At 37.3% G+C, this 26,856-nt stretch overlaps 1 protein-coding gene across 12 annotated transcripts in view; it reads right to left on the reverse strand.

Annotated features, from left to right (window-relative positions):
- MYO3B (myosin IIIB) overlaps positions 1-26,856 on the reverse strand; it is a 230,947-nt gene that overhangs the window by 86,081 nt on the left and 118,010 nt on the right. For 9 of the 12 annotated variants that reach the window (XR_008431755.1, XM_053947139.1, XM_053947140.1 and 6 more), the window contains 6 exons: positions 25,162-25,239; positions 23,121-23,326; positions 12,780-12,891; positions 11,509-11,671; positions 10,747-10,827; positions 1,945-2,065 (listed from right to left, as the gene is read on the reverse strand). Coding sequence is in view for 11 of the 12 variants with exons in the window: in XM_053947139.1 (XP_053803114.1) it covers positions 1,945-2,065; positions 10,747-10,827; positions 11,509-11,671; positions 12,780-12,891; positions 23,121-23,326; positions 25,162-25,239 (761 nt within the window). In the remaining variant the exon portion in view is untranslated. Of the gene's footprint in view, positions 1-646; positions 842-962; positions 1,018-1,944; positions 2,066-10,746; positions 10,828-11,508; positions 11,672-12,779; positions 12,892-22,991; positions 23,047-23,120; positions 23,327-25,161; positions 25,240-26,856 lie in introns of those variants that run through there. The other 3 variants (XM_053947143.1, XM_053947144.1, XM_053947147.1) reach the window with 3 other exon arrangements.

Consider the following 26,856-nt stretch of genomic DNA (forward strand, 5'->3'; position numbering starts at 1 on the left):
TGCACATTTCTGTTTCCTACAAGTCTCCTGTATGACTGAACAGCCATGTGCTTAAAACAACAGCCTGGTAACAGCTACATGAAAAAGTGCTGCTTGATTTATGGCAACTAAGTTACTGGATTTAGTCCCAGGGTTCTGAACATTACCTGTGAAATGCTGACATTTTCAAGTCTTGCTGAAACCACTGCAACCTTAGGCCATTGCTGAGAAATGCATGGGATTAGGCAGATAATTTGCAGTTTTTGTTTGGGTTAAATTAAGAACTGCCAGCAGTAACGGCAGTTTCCCAACTCCAGGCAAAAGATGAATTTATTTATCTATCTGACTGTAACCTGCAACCAGGACTGGGTGCAAGACCTGAATTGCCAATGTATTTTACACAGACATCTTCAGGTCAGGTATCTAAATGCACTTAGACACTGATTCCAATGTAAGTTTGGTGGCTAAATGTCTTTAAAGGCTGTATATATGTGCTACAACACAGAGCCCAAATTCACCTCAACAGTAAACAAACCATAAAATCTCTGTAAGCCTCAAAAGATGTACAATTAAGCCAAGTTGTACCAAATCCAAATGCATTTATTTGGTGAGTAACAAAGAATTCCAGAGATATTTTAATGCAAAAAATGGAAGAGAACCACTCCTATACATGAAATAAATGAATAAAAAAGTTAAAGAAGCTCTGTGCCTCCAAACAACTCCAGATGAAAAAGCTTATTTACATTGTAAATAATTATAATTATGGATGCCAAAGAAAACTGACAGTAGACATCTTATTAGCTCTTGCTTTCAACCATCAGTGCAGATTGGAGAACAAATGAACAGGTGATCATCAATAGTCCTAAAGAGATCATAAGACACACACCCCTTAAAGAAACAGAAGGTGCTGCATATCTGTGAAGGGAATCATAAATTAGGAATCTCAATCCCCAGTGAGCAGTCAAGCAGTCAAGAACCCCTGTGTTGGGATTCTAAAACAGAGCTACGATGGTAAAATGCAGTGGCTTGTTCTTCACCCTGAAAATAATTACCAAAACCATTTATTTATTTATTTATTTATTCCTTGTCCAATGGTCTGAATCTTTTTCTTGCTGAAATAGAATACTTGATTCAAGGGAAAGATGCTGGAGCACTAATAACCTGCAAGAATGCAGGTGGTTACACCTGAACAAAGTTCTATAATAATGCTCTACGGCATGTAGCAGAGTTAGCATGGAAGTTAACAAAACTCAGTGCTATGAGCATACATGGAAAAAGAAATAACTGTTAACTTCTCCAGAATGGCTTCAGCAGGGGAGATCACGTAACTCCCAGTCACTGAAACTAATGAAAGGGATTGGTTCTGCAAAGGCAGCCACCCGTCCTAGAACAATATTGGTGAGTCAAACATAACAGATCCCTTTTGCCTCTCACACCTAAGGAAGTGTCAGAGGAAGATTTGTCTGGAGTGAATCCATTACTTAAATTGGTAAAATACTCTTCTCTTCAAGAAAGAGAGCACAACCATGGTTTACAGCATTCCTAGGCTTTCTGTCAGTGACAGAAAGTGTCCATCTGCTCTTGACAGCTCTCTTCCCTGTCTCATTGCTGGTCTGCATGGAGCTTTTTAGGCACAGAAGGGTAACTTTCTACTCTTGGACATTTAATAACATGCACTGCAGTGAATGCTGAAATGCTGATCATTTGCAATCTACAGTATTCTGGTACTTACAAGAAGTGCACAAAAACAGGAGAGCAACCCAGAGCAAACTAAACATTTCCACTAACTGGGAGATCACTGGGATGACTAAGCTGGAGGGAGAACTTGCTAACCTACAGGCGGTCATCCTCAGAATATGGCAGATTTTCTAAAAACTGGCTGAATCATGATGACAAATCTCCTCCTTTCAGATCTTATTGTGTGGGAAATCACTTTTGTTAAAGATAGCAAAGGATTTAACTTACCAGTCTTCTTCACAACCAAAATCAGAAGTAGAGTGGCTGCTTGTAAGCTGAGGATCTGCTATATACTCTGTACTGGTTTTCAATCTTGTGTAGTTTTTTCGAACAATATATCCCCTAAAAGCTAAAAAACATAGTTTTGAATCAGAAAGATTCTGCAGAAACTGAAACTGGCTCTGCAGCACAGACCTGAATGTTCCCAGCTCTTACTGAATTAGTGTAAAAGAACACTTAGCACCCCACAGGAGTGACTCCAATGTTTGCAATATTACCAACACCTGGAAATTCTACGGGGCCTTACACTCCCATTGTTGACCAGTTGGCACAGTCCAGGCAAAGAAAACAGGCCTCAAAAAGAGAATGTGTCTAATTTAAACATGAACTCAACTCAGTATGTATTAAAATAAAATCACTCCCAAAACAACTTCTTTAATCACAACTTCCCTTTGAGTTAGTCATAATTTTACAGAATCAGAAGCTTTACTTTCTTTTATTGTGGGACAGTGGGGTGTGGAGCCAGGGACAGATATATTCAGTTAGTCTTCTCCTATTTTTAAAATTAACTGTAATCATGATAAAACATCTAAAATACCTCTCATAAAATCAGGGAAAATTTTATAGACATTAGAATTTATATCATTCCTAAAAAAAAAAAAAAAAAAAGCAGAAAAAAAATCATAGTTGAATGATTTGGTAAATAAAATGACAATTAATAACATTTTGAGAATATCTACATCCTTTATTTCCATAGATTGTTTCTTGGTTTGGGTGTGTGAATACCATAATTATTTTTATAGTTTTATCTTGAATTTTTTACACCTGTGAACAGGTAATAAAGCTCCAGCACAAACCACAGATAGTGATGCATACTGCACTTAGGACAAAGGACTAAAATGGCTGCAATATACACTTAAACTCACAAAAATTAAAATTTCATTTTGTAGGGTTTATTTCAAGCATTATTTTAAGTAGAAACACCTAAGGGGAGAAAGGACTGAATAATGAAGAAGTAAATACAGTATCAGTGCCATTGTTTCTGTGTACAACAAGCAGTTGCTGAATAAGGCTGAGGGCTGTGAGAGAAAGGAGCTGTGTCCAGCTTAGTCCAGCAGAACTGCAGTTTTAACAGTGAGACAGTATGTAAAAGAATACTGAAACTAAGCTGAGGAGATAGGATTTTTAAAAAAATATTTCCTGTCTAGGAAAGGCTTTTATGCACACTAAATGCATACAAACCAGAGTCATTCTGAAGATTAAATACCAAAGGAGAAGAGCAGCCCCCCGGCCTGGGGTCCAGGGTTACATATTACAGGCACAGATAGACACAGAAATAAGGTCTAGGGCAACCTCATGTAGGATCAGGATCAACACTGTAGATTACTGAAGGAAATCAGGAGGTAGGACAAATACTGAAGAAATCAAGGAACAGAGAAATTGATCAGAAGATTAACAAGGTTTCTGTGTATCTCCCATTTCTGAGTTTTATGAAAGCACTGAGGTTTCTGGGATAAGAAGCAACAAAAATTGCCTTTTAATGAGAGGTTATGAAAATAAACAACCATTCACTTTACAGAAGGCATGACAGAAGTTTGGGCTGCTAAGGTGTTGAACCAAATACAGAGCTCAGGTATCCTGAGGCTTGAGGAATTTTCCACCCTTAATAATCAGACTAGGAAAATCTGCCTATCTGACAGAGATGAGGCAAGCTTTCACTTGTCCCATGTGATCAGGCTTCCAATCCTTAACCATCCCCTACTGACCAGACAAGAATCCTACTCTGCTATCAGCAGCAGAGACAGCTGGCCAGCAGTCACCTCTCTGCAGCTGAAACATGCTGAGTGTCAGTCGATGAACTACTATAAAGAAGCACTGAAACAAATTAACTGCTAAGATAAACTTCAGTTTTATCCTTAGTAGTTTCTCAGCTTTTAGTACTTCTTTGCATGTGCGTCTATAAAATCAACCCTGATACTTGCTGTGATTTTATATTTAAATATTGTTTTTCTTTTTATCAGAGACTCTTACTAATGTCAGTATAACCATTTTGGTCTTTGCCCCATCCACTATGTAAAAATCTGCTATATCTGACTTAATAAACATAGTTTTTGCCCTATCTTCTGTTTTCATAGGTATTTTAAAAATCAACTCCTCTTCAACATAACCTTCCCACAAAAAGGTTTCTAACTTTCTTCCAAATTACCTTGAATCTGAAAGGTAAATAGCTGTATTTTTCCTACTTTTGACTCCTGGAACAACTGAAGTACAGGATAAACAAATTTCTTTAAGTCTCTCAAAAGCTTCATCAAGCACTAGTAGGACTGCATCTTTACAACATTTATTAACAGGCTCTATAATGTTTCAAAAGAAATACATATGCAGGGAATTCTGCTGGGGGAGTCTAAGAGGCTGGGAAGCTGCTCCATCACAGCAATTTGCATTACTGACTGGTGCTGGTTTTGACACTAAGCACTTGGCTCAAAGAGTGTGAAATTAGCAGACTCATGTTGCTACTGCTCCATGAACAATCACTGCATCATTGAAGAAGAATGATTACCAGCTGTCACCTCATTTTCACCTTATTCAGTCTATATTCCAAACTTTCCAGCAACAGTAGCTTTAACCCTGATCTTTACATAGCCAAAGATGACAGGATCTGACAAGCAACATAGGAACTGAACTTAATTTTAGCACTTCTATTAGTAACTTGGCGTTAAATGCTTTATGTGCCACAAATTAGGACATGAATTTTTACTTCTTGTACTGATCATTTCTCACACAAAGAGAGTTTTCTGTCAGTTTCAGCACCTAGCAAACCAAGAATCTATTTACCTCAAGGAGTTTGAAAATTGGCATCTTGCAGTTACAAACTTTTAAAGTCTAAATACCAAGGTAAAATACACTACACACAATATTGCACAATTCCAGATAGGAAAAGTCCAGGCATTTGCCTTCTGATTCCCACAGGAAATATATAATTACAGAGCAAATTGTGAAGCACAGTGTAAAAAGATCAAAGCTAAACAATCACAGGTCTATGAGAGAACTATAAAGAAAGGAGATGATGTCGTTTTAAAACAGTAGAAGGATTAATTCTCAGTCATTAAAAAATCATGTGAAACAGACTTTTTCTACATATACACATTTTTATTCTGTAATATCACCTAAAATAGCAAGTAACAGCAATTCAGAAGTGAAAGCTCATGCTTGTAAAGGGAAGGTAGTTGATTTCCTAGGAACACCACATCACTTTCTTAATTTGTCTAGTTAAAAGAGCATTCAGAAACTTAACTAACAGCATCTGAGAGAAATTAGAGCCCATGAATCTGATTATTCATTCCATGTCAAATTAATTCTAATAAGCAGTAGAAGGCATAGAGTCACATCCTTTGTTGGGTGCCATGAATACTTCCCCTCTTTCAACTCTCTAGATGGATATTGGGTGATGCATGTTTAATAGCAGAAAAAAACTCCTAAGTTCTCCAGCAGAAGTATTATGAGAGGGAAGTTATGAATTCTCATGTAGAATAAGTAACTATGAGTAACAAACAGTGACTATTAGCAAGACTTACTTAAGCTGTCATCAGGTCTGGTGTCACTGATTCACATCAAGACTTGGACATAGAATTCACAGAATCACAGACTATGCAGAGTTGGAAGGGACCAACAAGGATCATCAAGTCCAACTCCTGGCCCTGCACAGGGCCATCCTCAAGAGTCACACCATGTGCCTGAGAGCATGGTTCAAACGTTTCTTGAACTGTGTCAGGCTTGGTGCTGTGACCACCATGTATCACAGTCTCTGATCTTGAGACATGGTCAAATAAAAAAGTGAAGATGACTAAGAATTCTGGCAATATCAGCAAGGAAAAGGAAGAGATTTTATTGTACATTGTTCCTTCCTGATTTTAGTGTGAAATCCAGTAAGAATAGTCTCCATTTTTTCTCCTCAAATTCAGAAGAAAAATCAGACATTGGAACATTGACAGAGCTTAGCTCAGTGATGGGGATGGAATATAAACCCCCATAGTTTAAAACTATAAAGCTTTCTCAGTTTTCAAAAATACTCCCTGCATATGAGCATTAGGCCTTTAATGGTTACTAGAGACATACTAAACATGAAGAATAACTGGATGCCATAAGCTAGTACAGGACACAACGTGATGGGAGAGTAAAGTTAACCAAAGCTGTGCAGCCTGTACAAACTAGTCTGGTTTACCCTAACTGTGAAATTAAGATAATACAATAAATCAGTTCAGCTGCCATTAGGAGAAACATGTCTTCAATGTTTTTTACACTGACAATGTAGTTAAAAGAAAGAAAACTACTGATTAAAAAAAAAAAAGGAAAATGGATCTGCTATTTAAGAGTCATTTTCAAGAAAATTTTAAAGAAAACATTTTTAGATGTATTTATCAAGTGCTTAGAAGTTTTTGGAACATTTTACTCGCATAATTCTTAGACCTATACAATGGTATTAGCTGAGTGCATGTACACACACACATAGTAATACAAATAGATGAATAAATATAGGAATAAATTGCAAAAAATATTTCCTTGTCTTCTACTGAAACTAACATTATATTTTTGCTGCTGAAAGTCCCATAGGCAATGCTTTTATTAAAATCTTACATTTATTATAAATGTAAACCAGTAAATCGCAACTGTTCTCTGTCCCTCTTTTTGCTTAAAAGAGAATAAATTTTGCCAGAAGTACATGTTAGAGAGATGTAATCAACACTGCAATGTAAGCAATCCGCAGAAGTTACAGAAAGAAAGCAATTTACAAGGGGATGCATCCTTCTGAACACCCTTCACTTCTTATTTAAGGAAAAGAGCCCAAATCTAGAGTTCTTGATAAAGAATTTTCTAATGTATGACATATGGTGAGTGTGTGAGCACGTGTTGGAGGAGGAGATGGTGGCTCAGTGGATTAGTCATTTGCCTTTCACCTCTGGAAGCATAGTTAAACTCAGTCTTGACCAGAGCTGCACAGTATATTCCAGATGGCTAAAGTGGACCTAATTAAAATGAATTCAGTGATGTCACCTCAGATCTAAATGAATTGCATGCACCACTCATTTGGCATTTTGGCAATGTCAGTTCACAAATAAAATAACCAGATTAAAATCTCCCTTAAGTCTTTTGGGACAAGTCACACTGCATGGAAATACATGCATCATAACTAGAAAACATACTTTCATAATTGTATTATCTGTTGCTTTAAATTCTAATTAATTCTAAATTCTAATTATTCTAAAATAAACATTTAATGAGACCTGCATGTGAGGTAAATAAATGAAGCAACATTTCAGTCAGATGATTCAGTGAATATACACTAATTTAAACCAGCTGTGAATCTGGCAAAATAATTTTAAAAAATCTTTGATAATATATTTTTCCCTCTCATATAGATGCAAATTGAAACACTGTAAATTCCAATTAGAAAGAAATACTCAGAAGTGCAAAGTATTGTCAACTCAAACACTTAACACAAAATCATCCTTTACAATTTGCTTCTGAGTTAAAAAGTAGCGTTTTCTAACCTTCACAGTTTGAGAAAGTGTGACTGGAAGTACGAGGAAAGATCTGTGTACCATTTTAGCTATGAGTCTAATAACATCTGTATATTCTGAGAACCTGAGATGTAAATATACTAAAGTAGGGTAGCGTTTTCTTCCCCATTTAATTTAAAATCACTAATATTTTGTTTCCTAGTGAGGGTTTCCCCCCATCTGAAAGAATGACATTTTTTTCTTGTAATATAATACATTCAGGAATTTTATCCTCATGTATATTGTGAGGGTTGTTTTCTTTCTAAGTTTGTTTTTTCTTCTAACATTTCTTCAATGGATAGTGAACTGCTGGGCCCACAGAGATCTCCAGACCACCAGCTCATGTATTTGAAAGGCATCTGTTTATTTTTAAAATGCAAATGCAGCCTACCTCAAAGACTGACTCACAAGAAATGAACAATCTGAACAAGTCAAGAGGTTTCCAATCAGGAGCTGTGTTCCTCCTTTTTATCAGGCTATGATCACTTGCTGTCAAAACCACTTAAACAATATCCTGGAACCTGAATGAAGTCCCCCCACAATTAAAATGAGCAGGATAATCCTGCAAGAATTATTCAGGCAAATCATTTTTCACACAGTTTAAAGTAATGATAAGGTCATTTACAAAAGAAATCAGCGCCTTTGAAATGCTGACTTGTAGACAGAGGACTGCCTGGAGGAGGGCCACAGATAACAGTGAAGACTGGCCTCCTAACACTACCCTTGCAGTCTTTGGAACTGATTCTGATGAGGAGAAGGCCCAATAAGGTTAATACCCCTACTTTGATCTCTGTCAAAGCGTACCAGCAAGAATTAATTTACATTTCAGATGAAAAAGGTTGACAGCATGAAAAGGCATCTTGTTTCTGGTATGTGAATGTGCTGTAATAGATCGGGAATTCTGAAAGGAAGTTCTGAGGAAGCTAAAGGGATAAGCTGAGCGGCTGCTTTTATTGGGAAAGAGATGAAAGGAAAACAAATTTCAATATGCGCTGTTCTGTAGAAACATGTAAGCCAAATGCTTCCTAAATTCCAAGGCCTGCTTGAGTGGGGCAGGGGGGAGGGAAAGAAGAGGGAAGTACATATAGTTTAATTATATGGTTTTGCTAATGTGGATGACGAATGCAAACAATTTATCTCACTGCCTGAAATGGCTCTTTTAAGAAAAATACAAAGGTGACTGTACTCTACTAGAAAGCTACCTTGAACTACCCCCACACTGTATGATGTGCAGAGAAGGGAGAGCTTTAGAGTACCTTTTGTCTCCATGTCACTAGGCACTTGGACTGTAATGTTATGTAAACAACACAAAAACTGTCAGTGTATTTTAAAACCTGGAAAATGGCCATGATTAGCAAGCATAAGCTTTGATATGAAACACAGAATAATTAGCATATTAAGAAGAGAAAACCTGCACAAGAAATATTTTCAAATAAGAAGTCCTAAATACAGGTTTCCAAAGGCAGACAGAAAAGTGTTGAGGATTATCATTATTATTGTTATTGCTATTATTATTAATCCCACTCTACTAGAGTACCAAAGACAGGAGGAGCAGCCAGCCTAATTAATTCAAAGGTTCACTGTGTCACTCTTAACCCTGTAGTCCTTAATGTTTATTCACCCAGGCTGATCACTGAAACAGTCAAGTGCCAGGTTACAAAGGAAAACATTGTGTGTGTTGGAGAGAAGAGTACTAACAACATTCCTCCACGTTTAGGTCCATAGGGCTCAACAGTGTCCCAGTTCACTCCCACTGCCTCTGCTCTGCCATGTTTAACACAGTATTTAAAAGATGGCAGGAAGCAACCGAGCTCTGAATCTCTCCCATGTGTGCTAACAGCAGAATACATCGGTATCTTTCTCTAAAGAGGTAGAAATCTGTCTGGATAAAACTCTAAGGCAGAATGTCCCCTGCAGTCTCCAAGTGATAATGCTACACACAAGCTTCCTATTGCACCTGAGGTAACTCTCAACTTAAGGAGCTGGTAATAGTGAGACAATCATGGGTCACCAGTTTCACTTTCCTTTCTTCAACAAAAGGCTGCTGTAATCAAAGTCCAGGTATGTATATACTTGTAAAGGTAGCAAATACTCCAGGAAATAGTGGCAGGGGGGTACTTTAAGATCTGCTCTCTGTGCTATCATGAAAACCACTGAAAATGACAACACAAAGGAGAGGAAGAATGAGAGAGTATTTGTGAAATCCTTCAGTGCTTTTTGCTAAGACAAGAAAAAATTTCTTCCCTTTAATAGAATATACTGCATTTAACCCTAGAGCTTCTTGATTTTACATAACAGTACATACGCAAAGCTAAAAATTATTATTTGAGCCTAATGATATTCTGTTCCTTTTGGTAACTAGAATGGTATTCTATTTTCTCCTGAAAGTCACAGCAACACTTAATTTCAGAGTAGCAAACTAGACTACACAAAAATGAATGAATTTACTGGGAATGGTTTGAGAACAAGTAAAAGAATATTACAACAAATATTCTTCATATTGATTTCAGACTGTAAGATACAGAACAAGAGGTGACAAAGCTTAAGCAATTGTAGCACAGGAAGCTGGTAGAAGTGGTACCTTGGTTTATCTGTAAACACATCAGCTACAATCGTTTTTTATCAGTCACAATCTTTGAAGCTGGAGTTGGACAGAGAAGGTGTAGTGCACTGCATCATATGGAGGCTGCTTCGTATTGGCAGCATCTGAAAACACCATTGAGTTCACAGCATACACAGTGCTGGTTTTTAGATTTCTGTGCCATATGGTACTCTGCTCTTTACTAGAGACCTACACAGCCCTATGGGCCTGTTCCTCCAATAATCTCTTTAAAGTTTATTCAAATTCATATTGATACGGCTGCATAGGAGTCTGGCAGATTGTCAAAAGATTGGTCAAAGCTGGCAAATCCAGCAAGCAGTCAAAACAAAAACCTGGCGATCTGCCAAGATCAGTGCTCCGAAGAAAGACAGAGAAATGCATGTCTAGTGTCTTCCATCCACACTTTTAGCCAAGAACTAACTTAACAGCTTTTAATTACTATATTTTGCTTTCAGAGAAGTACTTATAAAAGGTCCAAACTGCATGATACCTGTCACTGACATCATTTGACACTGAAGCAAAAATAATCAGAAGCAATGTTTTTGACAGGCTTTGTTTGGACTTCACTTTATTTTTGGACATAGACACTGACACATGCAAAATCACCCACAGAAAAATAGGTGTTGGCAATTGAAATACTGTTTTAATTACCTGCCTGAATATGTATAGCAGCATCAGTTCTTCTGTTCCTTATTTCCTTGTACTTCCTGCGAGCTTCATATCCTCTCCAGGCTAAAAATACAAAACCATGTGCTGGAAATTACATTTATTTAAGGAATTGCTACAGAGTCTACAGGGTCAGAGATGTGCTGAAACTTTCATTTCTCCTGCCATAACTACTTCAGCCCCCACCCCCAATAGCTCTTCCCCACCCACCCACATGTTGAACTCTGGGTTCATGACTGCAGTATTCACATCCTCACAACTTCAAACACCACTTCACTCATTGAAATTTTAATTGCCACCATGTGCTCACTGATATCCTAACCCCCCAAAAAAGGGTGTGTCATCATGCTTGCTCACACAGTTCCCCAAATCACTACAAGGAAATCTGCTAAATTACGGATAATCAGCCTCTCAGGCCCATTTTTTGTTGTATGTCTTCAGTTCTGGTACATGGGCAGGGACATGTGCTACTGCATTTCCATTATGCGCTGCATATTATTATAGACATACCTAAAAATATTTTATTTTGTGCACAGGCATCACATTCAAAATATTAAAATATTTAAATAAAGACATTCCTAAATGTTGACACTTTAGAAGTAAATCAGTAATATCTTCATCAATGAGCTGAAGAAAACACATCCAGTCATTTAGATATCATAGTAAACTGTAATTAATAAATTAACAATGTACATGCAACTTAACTGATTGAACACACTTAGTAAAACAGGGAATATGAACATTTACCTGACTGTATTGTAATAGCACTATTTTCTCTTTTATCTTTTACTTTCTTGTACCTCCTTGCTCCGAGCCATCCCTTGATATAGGCTTGCATGACCACCACCCTCCCTATAACTTCTCGCAAGAACAAATTTAACTGCTCTATATGGTAATACTTAAGGAAAACCTGTAATGGAACAACAACAAAACAAAACAAAACAAAACAAAAAAAAAAAATCACTATTACAATCAGTATTATAACCTCTTGTATTTTGTCTTCTCATTGGTCTTCCAGCAAACCTATTGAAGGGTGTAATTGCTGAGAAAACTAGAAAAATACTGATTGTACATATCATCACAATCTTGTGAATCAATTATTTGCTCTTGTGTACTTGTGGAACTTCTTTATTCCACTGATAATAACCACCCCATTGCTAACTGTGAGATTAACTTAGTTGCTTAGAGCATGGTGCTAGTAACACCAAGGTTGGGGTTCAATCCTTGTATGGGCCATTCATTTAGGAGCTGAACTTGATGATCCTTGTGGGTCCCTTCCAACTCAGAATATTCTGTGATCCTGTGAAAATAAATCCCACGTTTATCCCCTTTACAAAGTAAATTGGACAGTGAGATGTTTTCAGGTATGAACAATTTTGAAAAATGACCTTTCTTGTCAGTGGAAACACAAATCCTGGGTTGAATTTGGTAGTAGGCATGATATTGTCTAAAAGCATTCTCCCTAAGGAGACAAATCCTATGGGTGCTTACATACATTTTAACTGGATCTTGGGCAAGAAAATTCTCAGAGTTTTTCCTTTGTGTAATGTAAAACAACTCAAAGTACTGTATAACATCCTTTTAAAAGAAGTCATCCACTCCATTTTAAACCATCAACAAAGGCTTTTGACAGAGACAGAAGGAGCTTACCTGAAACTCCATGAATGGATAATGGTACAGCCAGGCTTAAATGATGGGTCAAATTGTGACATTTCAGCTGTGTCATTATTAAGAAAATGGGAAACTTCAGGAAGTCACTACAACAGCAGGCACTGACAGAGGTACTGTCCTTATCAAGGCAGCCAAGTGCTGAATGCACTTTGGGGAGGTACCCAATGTACCCCTCCTCTTGCAGCACTAACTCAGCTGGCTTGGGAGGGCACTTCCATAACCTGGGAAGCTAATTGGAGCAAATTATTTCCTCTTTTGTTCATTCACGCAGTATTTTCTGAACCACTATTAGATGTGATTTATAAAAGTATACTAACTATCCTTGAGAAAATGTTAGCACCCTATACCTTGGTTTTCCCAAGAATCCAGTTGTCAAGTTTAGATTTCTCCAAAATGGCAAGACAGTTTTCTCTGCTACCAAGGGGAGTCTCGTGTGCCTTGAACGCAAGGTAGTAATACCTGCAAAATGGAAAAGAAAGAATTGAATTGACAATATGTACTTCCACTGTTTTTCTCTAGCTCCAAACTTTATCTCTAGAATTAATAGGCCAAATTCTTCCTTATATTCATACATACTTCATGACAACTGTGTCTTCACAAATCATGACACGAGCTGTCATGAAAAGATATTTGAACATATAAATGATTAGGATAAACAATTAATTGGAATGATTATGATCAATTTTAGGAGTCTGGAGCAGATCCATACTAAACAATATTGTCTTTCCTTTTTTTTTTCCTATGTTCCCTTGCAAAGAACAGCTCCTAACAGTTATGTTAAATAACATATAGCTAATGAAAAAGGGATACAAATATGTTTGAATCGAATTAAGAACCAGTCCCTTCCTATCTATAAAGCCATTATGCATTTATGAAGACTGGTTTTACAGTATTTAAGTAAACCTACTTGCAAACAATTATGTTAAGTAACAGCTAGAACATGTGCCAATTAGTTTACAAATGTAAGGTTATTTTAGCACAAGCACACTTGGATGCTAGCAACTGCCACCTGAGCTCTCACTTATTAACTGCCATGTGTTGTCTTGGTATTAAGTTATATTTCTAAAGGTACTACTCTGTTTACATTGGGATTGAGAGGAACTGGCAGGCTGAGCAAACCATTCTACTAATTATTAGCATGGGGAAGAGCCATCAGATGTTCTTTAAAACAACAGAAGAATGTGGTAAGTGAATCTCAAAGACAGATTCCTCTGTAACCATACGGAGTCAAGAAAATATCCCATCTTATACTGAAGAAAATATGGAGAAGCAATTAGAAAATTTAGAATTCTGCAAGACTTTCTCTTTTTTTTAAGTCAGAAGAGTATGATTTTCAATTATTAGTTCCAGTTAATCTCTATATATTAGCTCCAGTTGTCACAAGAAAGAAAAAACCCACTAAAACAGTCAGTTAAGATCAAACAGGAACAAAATGACATCTGAAGTGAGAAGTACTGGAATAGGTTCTGGATCAGAGACAGATATTCACCAACTGGAGACATTGCTAATTCTGAATATTGATAGGAGATTATATTAGTGAGTTACTTTTAATGTAGTGACTTTCTCAACAACGTGATATTGCAAATTCTTTAGCCAAGTCTTTCAAAATATCAACTCATGACTTTTAGTAGGTTTGGAGAGACATGGTGTATTCAAAAGAAAAAAAGTACATTTCCTCCACCTTATTACTGAAGTTAGTGATGCTAGTTTTTACAAAACAAAAAAGTTAATGACGCTAGTACTGAGTTGCACTAATAAAACTCAGATTTAAAATATATGTATCACAAATATTTTGTGACGCCATACAATTTCAACAGATAGCTGACAAATAGATGGGGAAAGTTACACTCATACTAAATTGCTGTTTGCTTCAAAAGCCAGTTCAGATAGCCATGTGAGTTACACATATGGGAGGGAGGGAGGGAGGGAAGGAAGGCAGGCAGGCAGGAAGGAAGGCAGGAAGGGAGTGACACTGGTTGTTCATGTATCTTTTAAGATATGCTATTGATGGGAATTTTAAAACCATGGAACAGTTTTTAGATAGCACTGATGCAATAAAATATTCAAGGGAAATCTCATAATTCTTTAATCTTATCATTGGCATTCCACTTACTGAAAAGTTGACTTATTTGTGACAAATATCTGAGTAAAAAGTATTTTGAGCTGTGTGATTCACCTGCCCAACTACATCATTTTGTTCATGACAAACTTCATTATCTGTCAAAGATAGTACCCTCTCCAATTGCTCTCTTTCACGATCTAGAATGTAGTTCCTTTGGTGCTCCAAAAAAACCCATAAATAAAACAATGGTTATTTTTCTTATCAAATCCTATTTTATATAAATGTTTTTATAAATTTAAACTTATCTATAGTCTAAGAAAGCAAACTATTTGGAATGACAAGAACTTTACAAACCATGGGAGTAACTACATGGGAATACTACAGTTTCTGTATGTAAACATATTATCTACCAATATTTATTAAGAACGTCCTCTAAATGGTGATTTTCTAAACATTTTGATTGATCTAACTACTGCACAGAAGACACCTGTACCTGGTTAAATATACTTACTGTGGCTTTCCAGTTATGTCATAGAATCACTGAATACTGTGAGTTGGAAGGCACCCACAAGGATCATGAAGTCCAACTCTTGGCCTTGCACAGGACATTGCCAAGAGTCACACCATGTGCCCGAAATCATTGGCAAATGCTTCTTGAACTCTGTCTGGTTTGGTGCTGTGACTATTTCCATAGGGAGCCTATTCCAGTATCCAGCCACCCTCTGGGTGAAGAACCTTTTCCTGATATCCAACCTAAGCCTCCCCTGGCACAACTTCAGGCCATTCCCCCATGAAAAGTAAGGCAGAAATGACTGTACTCATCAGAAACAAGGACTACCAATATGAGACTGGCCATTTATTTTTAATTATTTCTCCTCCAGAACTCCTTTTGTAGTGTGCATTTTGCACCATATTAAGTCTCTAGATTTGTGTTCCAAAGCTCAAATCCATGTGTTTTGTGAGTTTTAAGTAAAAACTTTGTTTTAGTGCCTGTTTTCATGACTGAATCACATAACTATAGACACCCAAGTAGTCTGACATGATGTGCTCAGGATAATTGTACGGCAGCACAGCATGTGCCACACAGGGTCATCTGATTGTTTTATCTAATTAAACATCTTTGTACAGCAATGGACCCTATGGAAAATTTTGGAGGAAGGTAAAATGTTTCACCCTCATGTATCTGGCAAAAGCATGCAAATATTGTACATGGTGAAATGGCAGAGAATACGCCTGAAAAAAAGCTTTGGGATATACACAACTGTTCTGGTCTAATTTCATCTCTGTCATACTTATATAAATCTACTGTGCAGAGATCACAGAGTGACCTCTACTTGCAACTATCACCAAGTAACCAAAAACTTATTTTCTGAAAAGTAGGGCTAGGAATCACATTTGCTTTCAGATGAGATGAAAATTTCACAACTCTACCTTTTTATTTCCATATTTGCACTTGTTATTTCAGCACAAAATATGGTAGCCAGGAATATTTCAGTGTTTTACATTAAACCAATACTTTTATTGTTATTTTAAAATAGATATTTTATGATGCTTCATGTGCTATTTCATAAACATGCACATATTTGTGCAAAAATGTATCCTTTTCCTGGGTTATACATCCTGCTTGAAAGTTTCCTACACCTGGCACACACTCAGCTACATGTTTCCTAAAAGTACTTGACTAATCGCATTCTCAGTAGCAGTAAGACTAAGTAAGAGGAAAGTAATTTCCCCTCAGAAGAACTGATTTCTCAAACCTGATGAAACTCTGGAATTCTGCATAACTTAACTAGTGTTTTTTACTAGGCAACACATACAATTCTTCATGGATGTGAATACTATTTCAGAAAAAACTTACATTAAAATGGGATTAACTGTACTTGCTAGTCATTAGAAATAAAGCAACATTTTTTAAATCTTGAATTTAACCCCAGAATGCAAAGCTAGGATGTGCAGAAGTAAGGTAAAATGCTAAAGACACCCAAGTATGCTAAGATATGGAAAACTTCAGAAAGATGCTATGCATTAATTATCTGTTTAGGGACCAGGCATTTTAGTGTTGGTGGTTTCAGATTAAATAAACTGACTCTAAACAAATGGTTCCATTTCCCACCCCTCCCTCAAGTCTAAACTGTGGAACTGTTCCATAAAATGCATTTAAACAGCACCATTAACTACTATACTAGTGTGTCTTACTGAAGTTCTCTTCACATTCCAGACTTAAAGGCTGCATCAATCCTACATAATTAACTCAAAACAGTAATGATTAACCCTTTTTCTCTTTAAAACAAATCTTGGTACTAAAATGTAATGGCCTGAGGTTGATAATGAATAATGATATGTGAAAAGCATGAGGTGCAAAACCCCTTTCTAGCCAGATCACAACAGTAGAAAGATTCTCAACATTATTATTTGTGAGAACAAAACTATTTGTTCCATCTCAGCTCTGGAACTGGAAACTTAAAAAAAAAATTAGATCTTTTTTTTTACAACTACAAGAGCTGTAAAATTACTTCAAAAATTTTTTTTTCTTGTATTGGTTGTATCTCACCTCTTTCTGAAACTTTCAAATCTGAATTCACAAAAATAATTACATTTTACTCCATATTAAAAGTATAAATAAAAAAAAACAAATAAAAATGATACAACATCTAAGTAACTTTTGAAATTCCATAACAGATACCTAGCACTTACATTGTAAATCATCTGACAAATACAGAATCACAGAAATACTCTAAGAAAAGCCTAATTTGGTGCAATGTGCATATACTATTCATAAGCAGCTAGCAGACTTTCTACTCCTAATGTTTTCATATCATCTCCATCCTGCAACCACTTACCGTGTTTTGTGAATGGGAAACGTCTAGGAAGTGTATATGAAAGCTACAGTAATTCACCGTATTTAAAGTGTATGGGAACATTCTATAGATCTGGTGAAATCTTAAAGCCACTGAAACAAAGAAACATTTCCATGGATAATAGTAAAATCAAGATACCAGGCAATGTTCAGATTTTGTTTACAGTTAATCACATATGAATTTTGATATAGTGCAGGTTTACTGTTAAAAGTAGGCTTGTATTAAAAATGCATCATTTAAAAAGAAAGCATTTTTTTCTCTGTAGCAAGTCTGTTGACTTCTAATTTGATTCAGTGCTTCCCTGATTTTGCATAATAAGCAAGTGTATTGATTTTTTGGTGTTAGACGAAAGCACTTACTGAGGTTACATGTTTTACAGGATTTTGTAATGTTTGACCAGTTTTAATTCCTAGCTCCACTCCATGCAAAATGTGACTTATTAAGGCCAATGAGACTTTATGTGGTCATGAGAAACATTAACACTGGTGGTTTAGAAACTGTGTATACCATGTGTACTAACAGTGACCTTATGCAAATTTGTCCTGAAAGATTAAAAAAGCAGAGCCAGCCTCACTGGGATCACTGTTGCAGTAATAGCACTGGTATTGCCATGATTGTATGATCAGAGTAACATCATCTGACTCCTGTGGAATAGGTAATGCTCATAGTAAAAGTTTATCCTGCATCTTAATGCAGTACAAAAACTTTAATGTCTAACATAAACCGGCAGGAAAGAAAAAAGACAATCCTTAAATGAAACTTGTGCAAAAGTTCTCAACACATTCCTATGAGCTGATGAAGCAATACAAGTATGACAGCATTTAGTATCATTAGCCTACCGAGTCCCTTATTTTTCAACCGTCTGCACAGGATATGCAACATAAAAGGAGGATCCAGCTGGAGGGTATGTGGTGACGACACACCTGCACACCAGATCATGTCATGTGAAGCTCCAGGGGCACTCAGAAAGGAGTGTTCCTTCCAGTGGGACCTTCAGTGCAGGTCCTCATGAGAAAGCACAACTCCCTTAAACTGCTATGCAGTGCATGATCACCACATGACTTCACATTTCAGGCACACCTGGTTGACTGATCAACTCAATAATCCATTCCTAAAATCTGAGATTCCAGCCTGAAAGATGGGCCATGTTGCTTCACAGCAAACATAAGACAGATGCATGATGTCATGGGGTGCAAGACAGGGCCAAGGGAGACAAAGTGTCTAAGACTTGACAGGGATACACTTGACAGTGTTTACAGGGACTGTAGATTACATTTTTCCTATTTTAAGTAAAAGAATATGTATATTTATATACATAAAACAGATGGTAATATACTTGGCTGAAGAAACATTGTGTGAATGAGTTACAATTAAGCCCTCTCCTCACCATCTGTTTTTTAACCCAATAAACTACAACCAGGTTTGCAAATAATCTGCTCTACATGAAAACAGAAGACAGTAAAGAGTAACATTAGATGGAGCTTTATCTTTTGTTTACCTCCCACCTGATAAACTCTGAATGGGTCTGTTCCCTTCCTTTGATTGTTTTGTCCTCATATTTCCTGCTAAGAGTTTACAAAACAGCATTATTGAACAGGCAGATAAGAAGCACACCTATTTGTTTAATAACATCAAGGGAGAAAAAATGCTGGCTCATCCATTTTGTTGTTCAGTTGCTCAAAAGGATCAAAATACCAATTAACTTGCTGGCTTAAAAAAATCTTTGATATCCTTACATTTACTGACATTTTGAAAGTCTTCTTCATACTTGCCTAATGTCTTTTTGATTATGAACAAAGAAGTGCCAATCTGTTTAGCATTTGACCTGTTTTCTCAAACATTTTTATGTATTCAACTACTTAGTTCCTAAAAACACTTGACTAGTTATAGCTGTAAGTTGAGGAAAAATGTTTCTTGTTCCACTGATAGCTTTATAAAGTATTGTTTGATTTTATTTGCAAGAGCAAAGGAGAATAGAATTTGTTTTAAAATAAAGCATGAGCTGAACAAAGGAGCAAGAACATCTCCTCTCCCGCCCTCGCTTATATTCTGAACTTAGAAGTCTTTTTTGCTGTTGTGGAAATTGCTAAATCTACTCCCCTCTCCTTCCCTTTTTGTGTTGACTTTCTTCCCTTAACAAATTACATCAAGGTGGACTAAAAACTTGGGGAGTAATTGACAACATGTTAAGCACAATTTGCTCTTATCTGCAGGAATGGAAAGCTACAGTCAATGCTGATTTTATTACCATTCGTTTTCAAGGTTGTACTCAAATTCAGTGCATTTTTGAATGAAAAGGATCTCCTGATAAGAGAAAGCTTAATTTCCTCTCAATTTACACTAATTCCTATGGAGTTAATCTTAGTTCACTTACATGTAAATTGAATAAAAATTGAGGTTAATAATTCTGCTTTCAGCCACTTCAGGATACTGCAAAGATATATTAATGATCACAAAAATTAATCTGTTAAATGTGCTCTAGAATGGTGTGACCTTACTAAAATTAGTAAGGTCACAAAAGACCAAGTGACATCAGCTGCTCCTCATACAGCTCCCCTTCAAGGCCCTTCACCCTTTTTGTTGTGTTTTTTGGACGCTTCTGTATAGTTTTAATGGCTTATATTGTGGTGGCCAAAACTGCACGTAATATTCAAGGTGAGGCCACCCCAGAGCAGAGCAGAGCGGGACAATCCCTCCCTTGCCCGGTTGGTGATGCTGTGCCTGATGCCCCTAGGATATGCTTGGCCCTCCTGGCTGCCAGGGCACTGCTGACTCACATTCAACTCAGCAGTGACCAGGTGACCAGGAGCCCCAGGTCCCTCTCTGCGGCACTGCTCTCCAGCACCTCATTCCCCAGTCTGTCCATACAAACAGGGTTGCCCAATCCCAGGTACAGAACCTGGCACTTTCCCTTGCTGAACTTTATATGGTTGGTGTTGCCCAGCCCCCTGATTTGTTGAGGTCTCTCTGCTGTCCCTTTCTGACTTCAAGGAGTCAACAGCTCCTCCCAGTTTTGCATCATCTGTGAACTTGCTTAGTATCACTTCCAGCCTGTATCCAAGCCATTTTTGAGGACGCTGAGGAGCCCACAGCTGAGGATGGAATCCTGTGGAACCCCACAGGTACTGAACACCAGTCTGATGTCACTCCATTCACTATAACCCTTTTGTGCCCAAACTGTGAGCCAGTTGCTCCCCCAATGCAATGACTTGCAATGAATGTTTATCCAGCTGTGTGCTGGACATTTTGTCCTGAAGGATCTTGTGAGAGACAGTATCAACAGCTTTACTGAAATCCAAGAAGATGACATCAACTGGTTTTCCTTGGTGTCGTGGTTTGACATGGAAGTGAATTTTTTTTCAGGAAGTTGGGTCAAACCAATCAGTGGTCAGGTTTGGATATTGGCACCTGGAGTGACCACTGAAAGTATGGACACACCTCTGAGAACACAGGGGGTTAAAAGCAAGAACTCCCAGGGGAACACTCTCTTTGGTTCTGGTAGTCGGACAGTGCAGACTCTCCCCTGCCCAGCCTCAGGCGGGGTGGGGGAGGGGAAGCCACGCGGCCTTGTCCAGGTAGGCCGAGGGGGCTGAAGGTCTGGAACCGAGCCAGCTCCTGTGGACAGAAGGGTGGAGAGAAGCGGAGATGCCTTTGTTCCCCCCCCACAGAGGGAAAGAGACAGAGAGCCTGACAGCACCTGGAAATTTGCCGGCAGAAGAGAAAGGAGAGGGATGATGCCCAGTGTGGGAGTCGAGAATGCCTGAGCAGAGATTTCAGCCATCCAGGGAGTCTGAACTTTTAACCCTTTCCTGGGAAATGAGAGCTTTGTAAAATATTACTCCTCCTCAATTTGTAGTAGAAGAGAGACAGTCCGGGACCTGAGATGTTAAAAGAAGAAATTTTTAAGTGAGAGGAGATGATGGAGTAGCTTTTGGCTGTACTTTTCTTGTTAGCCATAGACTGAACCAAATTCTCCTGCAATAGAGACTGCATTTTAGGGGGATGCAGTGGTAAGCCAAGAGACCTGCTTCATCAGCTGAGAGTGACAGGAGTAGAGTGAACAGAGAAAAGTTAAGGAGGATGTGGTGATGCCCTCTGTCTTCAGAGAAGAAGAAGAGAAGAAGAAGAGACGAAGAAGAGAAGAAGAAGAGAAGAAGAAGAGAAGAAGAAGAGAAGAAGAAGAGAAGAAGAAGAGAAGAAGAAGAGAAGAAGAAGAGAAGAAGAAGAGAAGAAGAAGATCTCTGTTCTTAGACCCTCAGCCCCAGGGGTAAATGGGGGGGACTGCGGTCCCAAAATGAGAAACTAAACTGTTGTTTTTCTTTAGTCCTTTACAAAGCATCCTTGAAAAAAAAACCCCTATAAACAGTCTGTCCATGCACGGTGGTGAGAGCACTGTGACATAAAAAAGAGAGTGTCACACTAGCAGATTTTCTCCAGGCGGTTGCCATGTGCGACATGAAAACACAAGAGGTGGCAACTGTGTTTCCTGGGTGGGGGGGGTCTATGGTGCAAGAGAGACTTCTCTCTCCCTTGATAGCTTGAGTATTGATTATCTGAAGGGTGGTAATTTGATCAGGAATCCCGGGTAATGTTTCATAGTAGTTGTTTTAGAAATTAGAAGGAGGAGAGGTGTTTTAGAGGGTCTTCATCCTTGATTTAGTGTGTGTGTCTTCTGCATTAGTAGTTTAATAAAGTTTTTTTTTTCCTTTGTTATTAAGCTTGGGCCTGCTCTGCTCTGTTCCTGATAACATCTCACAGCATTTATTTAAGAAAGTGTATTTTCATAGGGGCGCTGGCATTGCGCCAGTGTCAAACGATGACACTTGGTCAGCTAGGTGAGTTACTTTGTCATAAAATAAAATCAAGTTTGATAAGCAAGACTTTCCTCTCATGAAGCTGTGCTGGCTGTGGCCAATGACTGCCTTGTCTTTCAGGTGTTTTTCAATACCTCCCAGAATAATCTTCTTCCTAACTTTATCAGGCACTGAAGTAAGACTAATGACTTGCTTTCAGTAGATTCATTAATTCTATATTGTCTGGATAAGCAAGCTCCAGTTCAAAAAATATCACAGCATGGTTGATCTAACCATTCACTACTTGTTCCTACTGCTGCCTAAATGGTTAATAGTAGTGCTTCTGCTCATTGTTAAATTGCCAGTCCTACACACTGAAAACCAGTAAATACTATATAAAGACACATTTAAAATATAAAGGAAACCATACTTATCATGAAGGTATATTGCCATCATAAAGACAACCACATTTCCTGAATAAAATTTGTAACTTTTTGAGATTGAGAATATGTATTAAGGCCTGTAATGGCAGCTATGAGAAGGGTTAGGGTGAATAGAGATCTGATTATAAGTCATGATATCTCTAAGATAAATGACTCTGCACAACTAAATCTGAACCTTTTATATCAGTTCATTCTTAAACATGTGCACATTCTTCATATGATGGCTGAAGGTCACTGACCTTCCAAAATCCTTGAATTAGCTGAGCAGGATGCGTAATTTCCACTTGTTGCCTCTACAGAGAGAACCATGGGGACAGGCTTGCTACTTGTGTTCACTGTGGGTTTCACACTGACTGTTTCCCATTAGAGATCAGATATCTCTTGTAGTCTTTATCTCTGAAAGTCCCTGTCCTCATTAGACATTCAGACCACACACCTACGAACAACATATGTACAACCTTCTGTACTTAAACATAGAATATAGCTTACTGAATAGAATATTAGAAAAACAGCCTTATTATACAAGTCTTACCTTTTCACAAACTCCTCAAAGAGGATGCGATGAGAATACCCTTTTTGACGTATCTTGACAGTTTCCAGAATTCCAGTGTATCGTAGCTGCAGCAGAACTCTCTCATGAGAAAACATCAGTGCTTCTCGATCGTCATTAGGTTTAATGCAGCGGATAAAGTGAGGCTGTCCAACAACCATTTTAGATAAAAGATCCATGAGGGAATACTAGTGAAGAAAATAAAGAAGATGCACAGACTTGAAAAAAAACTGCAATGGAATGAAATAAGCAGGAAATTAATATTTGTAAACAGTTTGTAATGCTTGATTATATTTTAACCTGTAATGTTCATCTCCATTGTCTTTTTATAAATTTTTAAGATTTCAGCTGAAACATGGAACCTATTAAAAATTTTCAGTTGTAAAAAAAATTTAAATATTCTGAATCTGATTTCTTACTTCTTACACTTTTCTCTTCTCCTTATATCACATTTCCATAGTTGAAGAATGTCCATTTAAAAAAAAAAAAAGTTGAAAATTGTCCTAACTATAATTCTACTGTAGACACATTTGGTTGATCAAATATTCCCAACAGAAAGACAAGCTTTACCATGAAACAATCATTGAAATTCACAGCAAATGAATTTTTGAACCCAGGAAAGGGTTGCAAGAAGTCATCAGTTCAGTGTTCTGTCCACAGAGAACACTAGATGTATCTTTAACATTTCAGGTACATCTCTGTTACATTAATTTTTCAGAATCACTGAGAATATAAACTGCACTGTCTCCCTAGAAATCTGTTCAACTGCTATATTATCATGACTACTCATGAAGTTCTTAGCATCTAACATAAATCTTGCCACTGAAATGTAGGTCTATTACTTCTTTTTCTATCCACCCTAGACATACAAAGCAATTTACTCTGTCTCATTTTAAACTAAAATGAAAAACGTTTGATCAGAGCATACATTTTTTTTCCATTGACTCCTCTGAATATTGATACTCCTGTTCCATACTCACCTCATTAAGCTGTTGTACAGTAAATATGTGTTGTCAACTACGTTCAATCTCATACAACCATATGTGTCTCAAAATCACATACAATTCCAAGCTGATTGTCGTCACCTTGCTGCAGGTTGCACATGTATTACGGTCTACTTCCACAGTCACTCCCCCATTACACTTTTTTTTCTTTTTACAGTTCCTACAGAGCTGGCATTTGTGTGGTTCTGTGCAAGACCACTCTAAGTGCACAGCTGTATGACAAGTTTGAATATCAGTGTCCTTGCACTCTCCACACTGGGGCAACATCTCAGTATACACCAGCTTCCTCTACACCCTTCCTTACACTATTCTACAAAACAAATTGATCAGGTATTCCTACACAGCTTGAAGCTTTGACTCACATTGGTTAGCACAACTCTGTGAATGTCCCTATTCTGCATGGCACAAGTGCAGCCCAAGAGCCAACTGCTGAAAACTTTTCCACTTTGCAATAACTGCAAGAAAAAAACAGTAACCAAGACTCTTGGACTAGCACTTTCTTGACTCCTAAGCTTCCAGTTCCAACATTTTTGAGCAAAATGTGTATTACCTCAGACAGGATTACTGCTGATAAAATGGCAACCTCTGTGATTTACAACAGCACTTCCAAAAGATGCATTGTTTTTTACTTATTAGCATAAATGAAAAATCTTAATCTTTAAAGGTATGTATGCCTCAGCTTGTGAAAAAATATGAAGACTTTAGTGACAGCATCTATTTTATTTGCACAAAATTGGCGTTCTGTTTATAACGAGACCTGTTCTAGACCTCTAGCATTTTAGACAGAAAATAGTCTAGGCTCTAGATTCTGTTATCAATGTACTCAATGAAATAACAAAAATACAAGTATGACGAAACAAAGAGAAAAAAGAAAAAAAAATTTATAAATCTACAGAGGCTTTGTAACAGAATAAAAAAATTCTCTGATATTGCTCTTTGATCTTACTAACCCACAAATATTTTACATATATCTATCGGCCTTAATATCAAAATGCTTGTTTTCATTTTAATTTTTGTACCCTAAAATAGGAAGCCATAGTTTGCCGCTTCATGTTTGTTGTTTCCTCAGGATGCCGCATAACCTCCATTGTGTCAACCTGGAAGACAAAACTCTGACATTAGGACTGTTCCAGAAACACTGCAGACCCACCCCACCTTGCCTATGAAAGCTGGGTTCAGTTTTTGTTATAGCCATTCCTTCAGGTGTGAGTACTTCAGAATACTTTATCAGAGATAGCAAGGCCAGCTTCTAACAGATGCAGTACACACACTGATTTTGGAGAGGTCTCTAAGCATTCTGAATTTTTTTTTTCATAGTGTAAGAGCACTCTAGATTTATGATAGTATAATAGTCACTGAAACAGCGGTCAAGGTGCAATACTTTAGGAAGTGATTTTTAAAAAGTATTCCTTTTATTGCCACAATAATGAACTCCAACAGGATTTGTATCTATAAGAAGAGTTATCATATTTGTAATAGCTGGGAAGTAAATTCAATTGTGTCATTTTGCTCATGTATGGAAAAATATTGTAGGATAATGAGTGGTAAACAAAGTAGGTAGTCTCAGAACATGTAAGTCTGTTCCCTTTCCTACTATGGCTACTATTAATTACTTTATATTGCCATTTTGATGCCAAGAATCTCAGCAATCTTATCCTTCTGAACTGCCACAGCATACCACTTTTTCAGCATTGCAGAAGAGTTATTTTTAGAGGAAATACATGGACAGTGAACATACTGCTCCTTATAGATTTTAGTTATATTGTTAGTACAGCTGTTCTTATCAAAATGAAACCAGAATTTATGAATGAGTGTAACTGTGGTTATCCATAATAAGCAGATTGTGTTGCTACATTACAGCTCAACAAAATTAAAGAAAATTAACCAGCATCCTGTTTGCATGGAGCATTAACAGCACTTTAGCATTCACTTACTTTGTGGCAGTGTACCATCTGCTCTGACCAGGTGGCATTTGTATAAACCGGATAATGCTCTTGTCAGCACCTGTGCTACACTTCCCGGACTCTGCTCCATACAATCATGTCTAACACTCACTGACTTAATGTTCTGGACACTAAAATAATTGCTGAAAGATTACACTTCTCAATAAAGTAACTGAGACTCTTACCTTCAGGAGGTATTTAGGAGACTGCATGCAAAATATAAAGGAAATGAAGCGCTAAGTAATAATAGATAAAAAATGGATTTTGTGTTGGGGAAGAAATCAAAAGAAAGCTAGTAAGGTCAAGATTCAGAACACATATGGTACAAATGAAGACAGAGTTCAATAAGGATGACCATAAAAAATTCAATATATTTTTGTAATCTGTGATGTTCTGGCCCAGAGTGGCATACATGCATTGGTATACATAAAAAAAAAAAAGAAAAAAAAAGAAAAAATAATTAAAAAAGAGAGATGCGGTTTGTTAACAGAACACTCTGTAATATATTCCAGGAAAAAAGCCTTATCTGCACAGGTAACAATAAAGCATCTTAAGAGGTTATGTGACAAAGTAAATATCAATGAACTAATCCAAACAGCAGGCATGCCCATGGGGAAGGATATGGGAATGTTTCAAGATTATCTTGGAAAGACATCTAGTTTCTGAGGATTGTTATCTAAATCTCTAGTAAATGTCAGGTAGAAGACAAAAGCCATAACAGTGAGCACTGACAGTAAGTTCAGAATAACTGGTAATATTTAATGTTAAAAG

Source organism: Vidua chalybeata, chromosome 7, assembly GCF_026979565.1.
Source record: "Vidua chalybeata isolate OUT-0048 chromosome 7, bVidCha1 merged haplotype, whole genome shotgun sequence".
Classification (NCBI taxonomy): domain Eukaryota; kingdom Metazoa; phylum Chordata; class Aves; order Passeriformes; family Viduidae; genus Vidua; species Vidua chalybeata.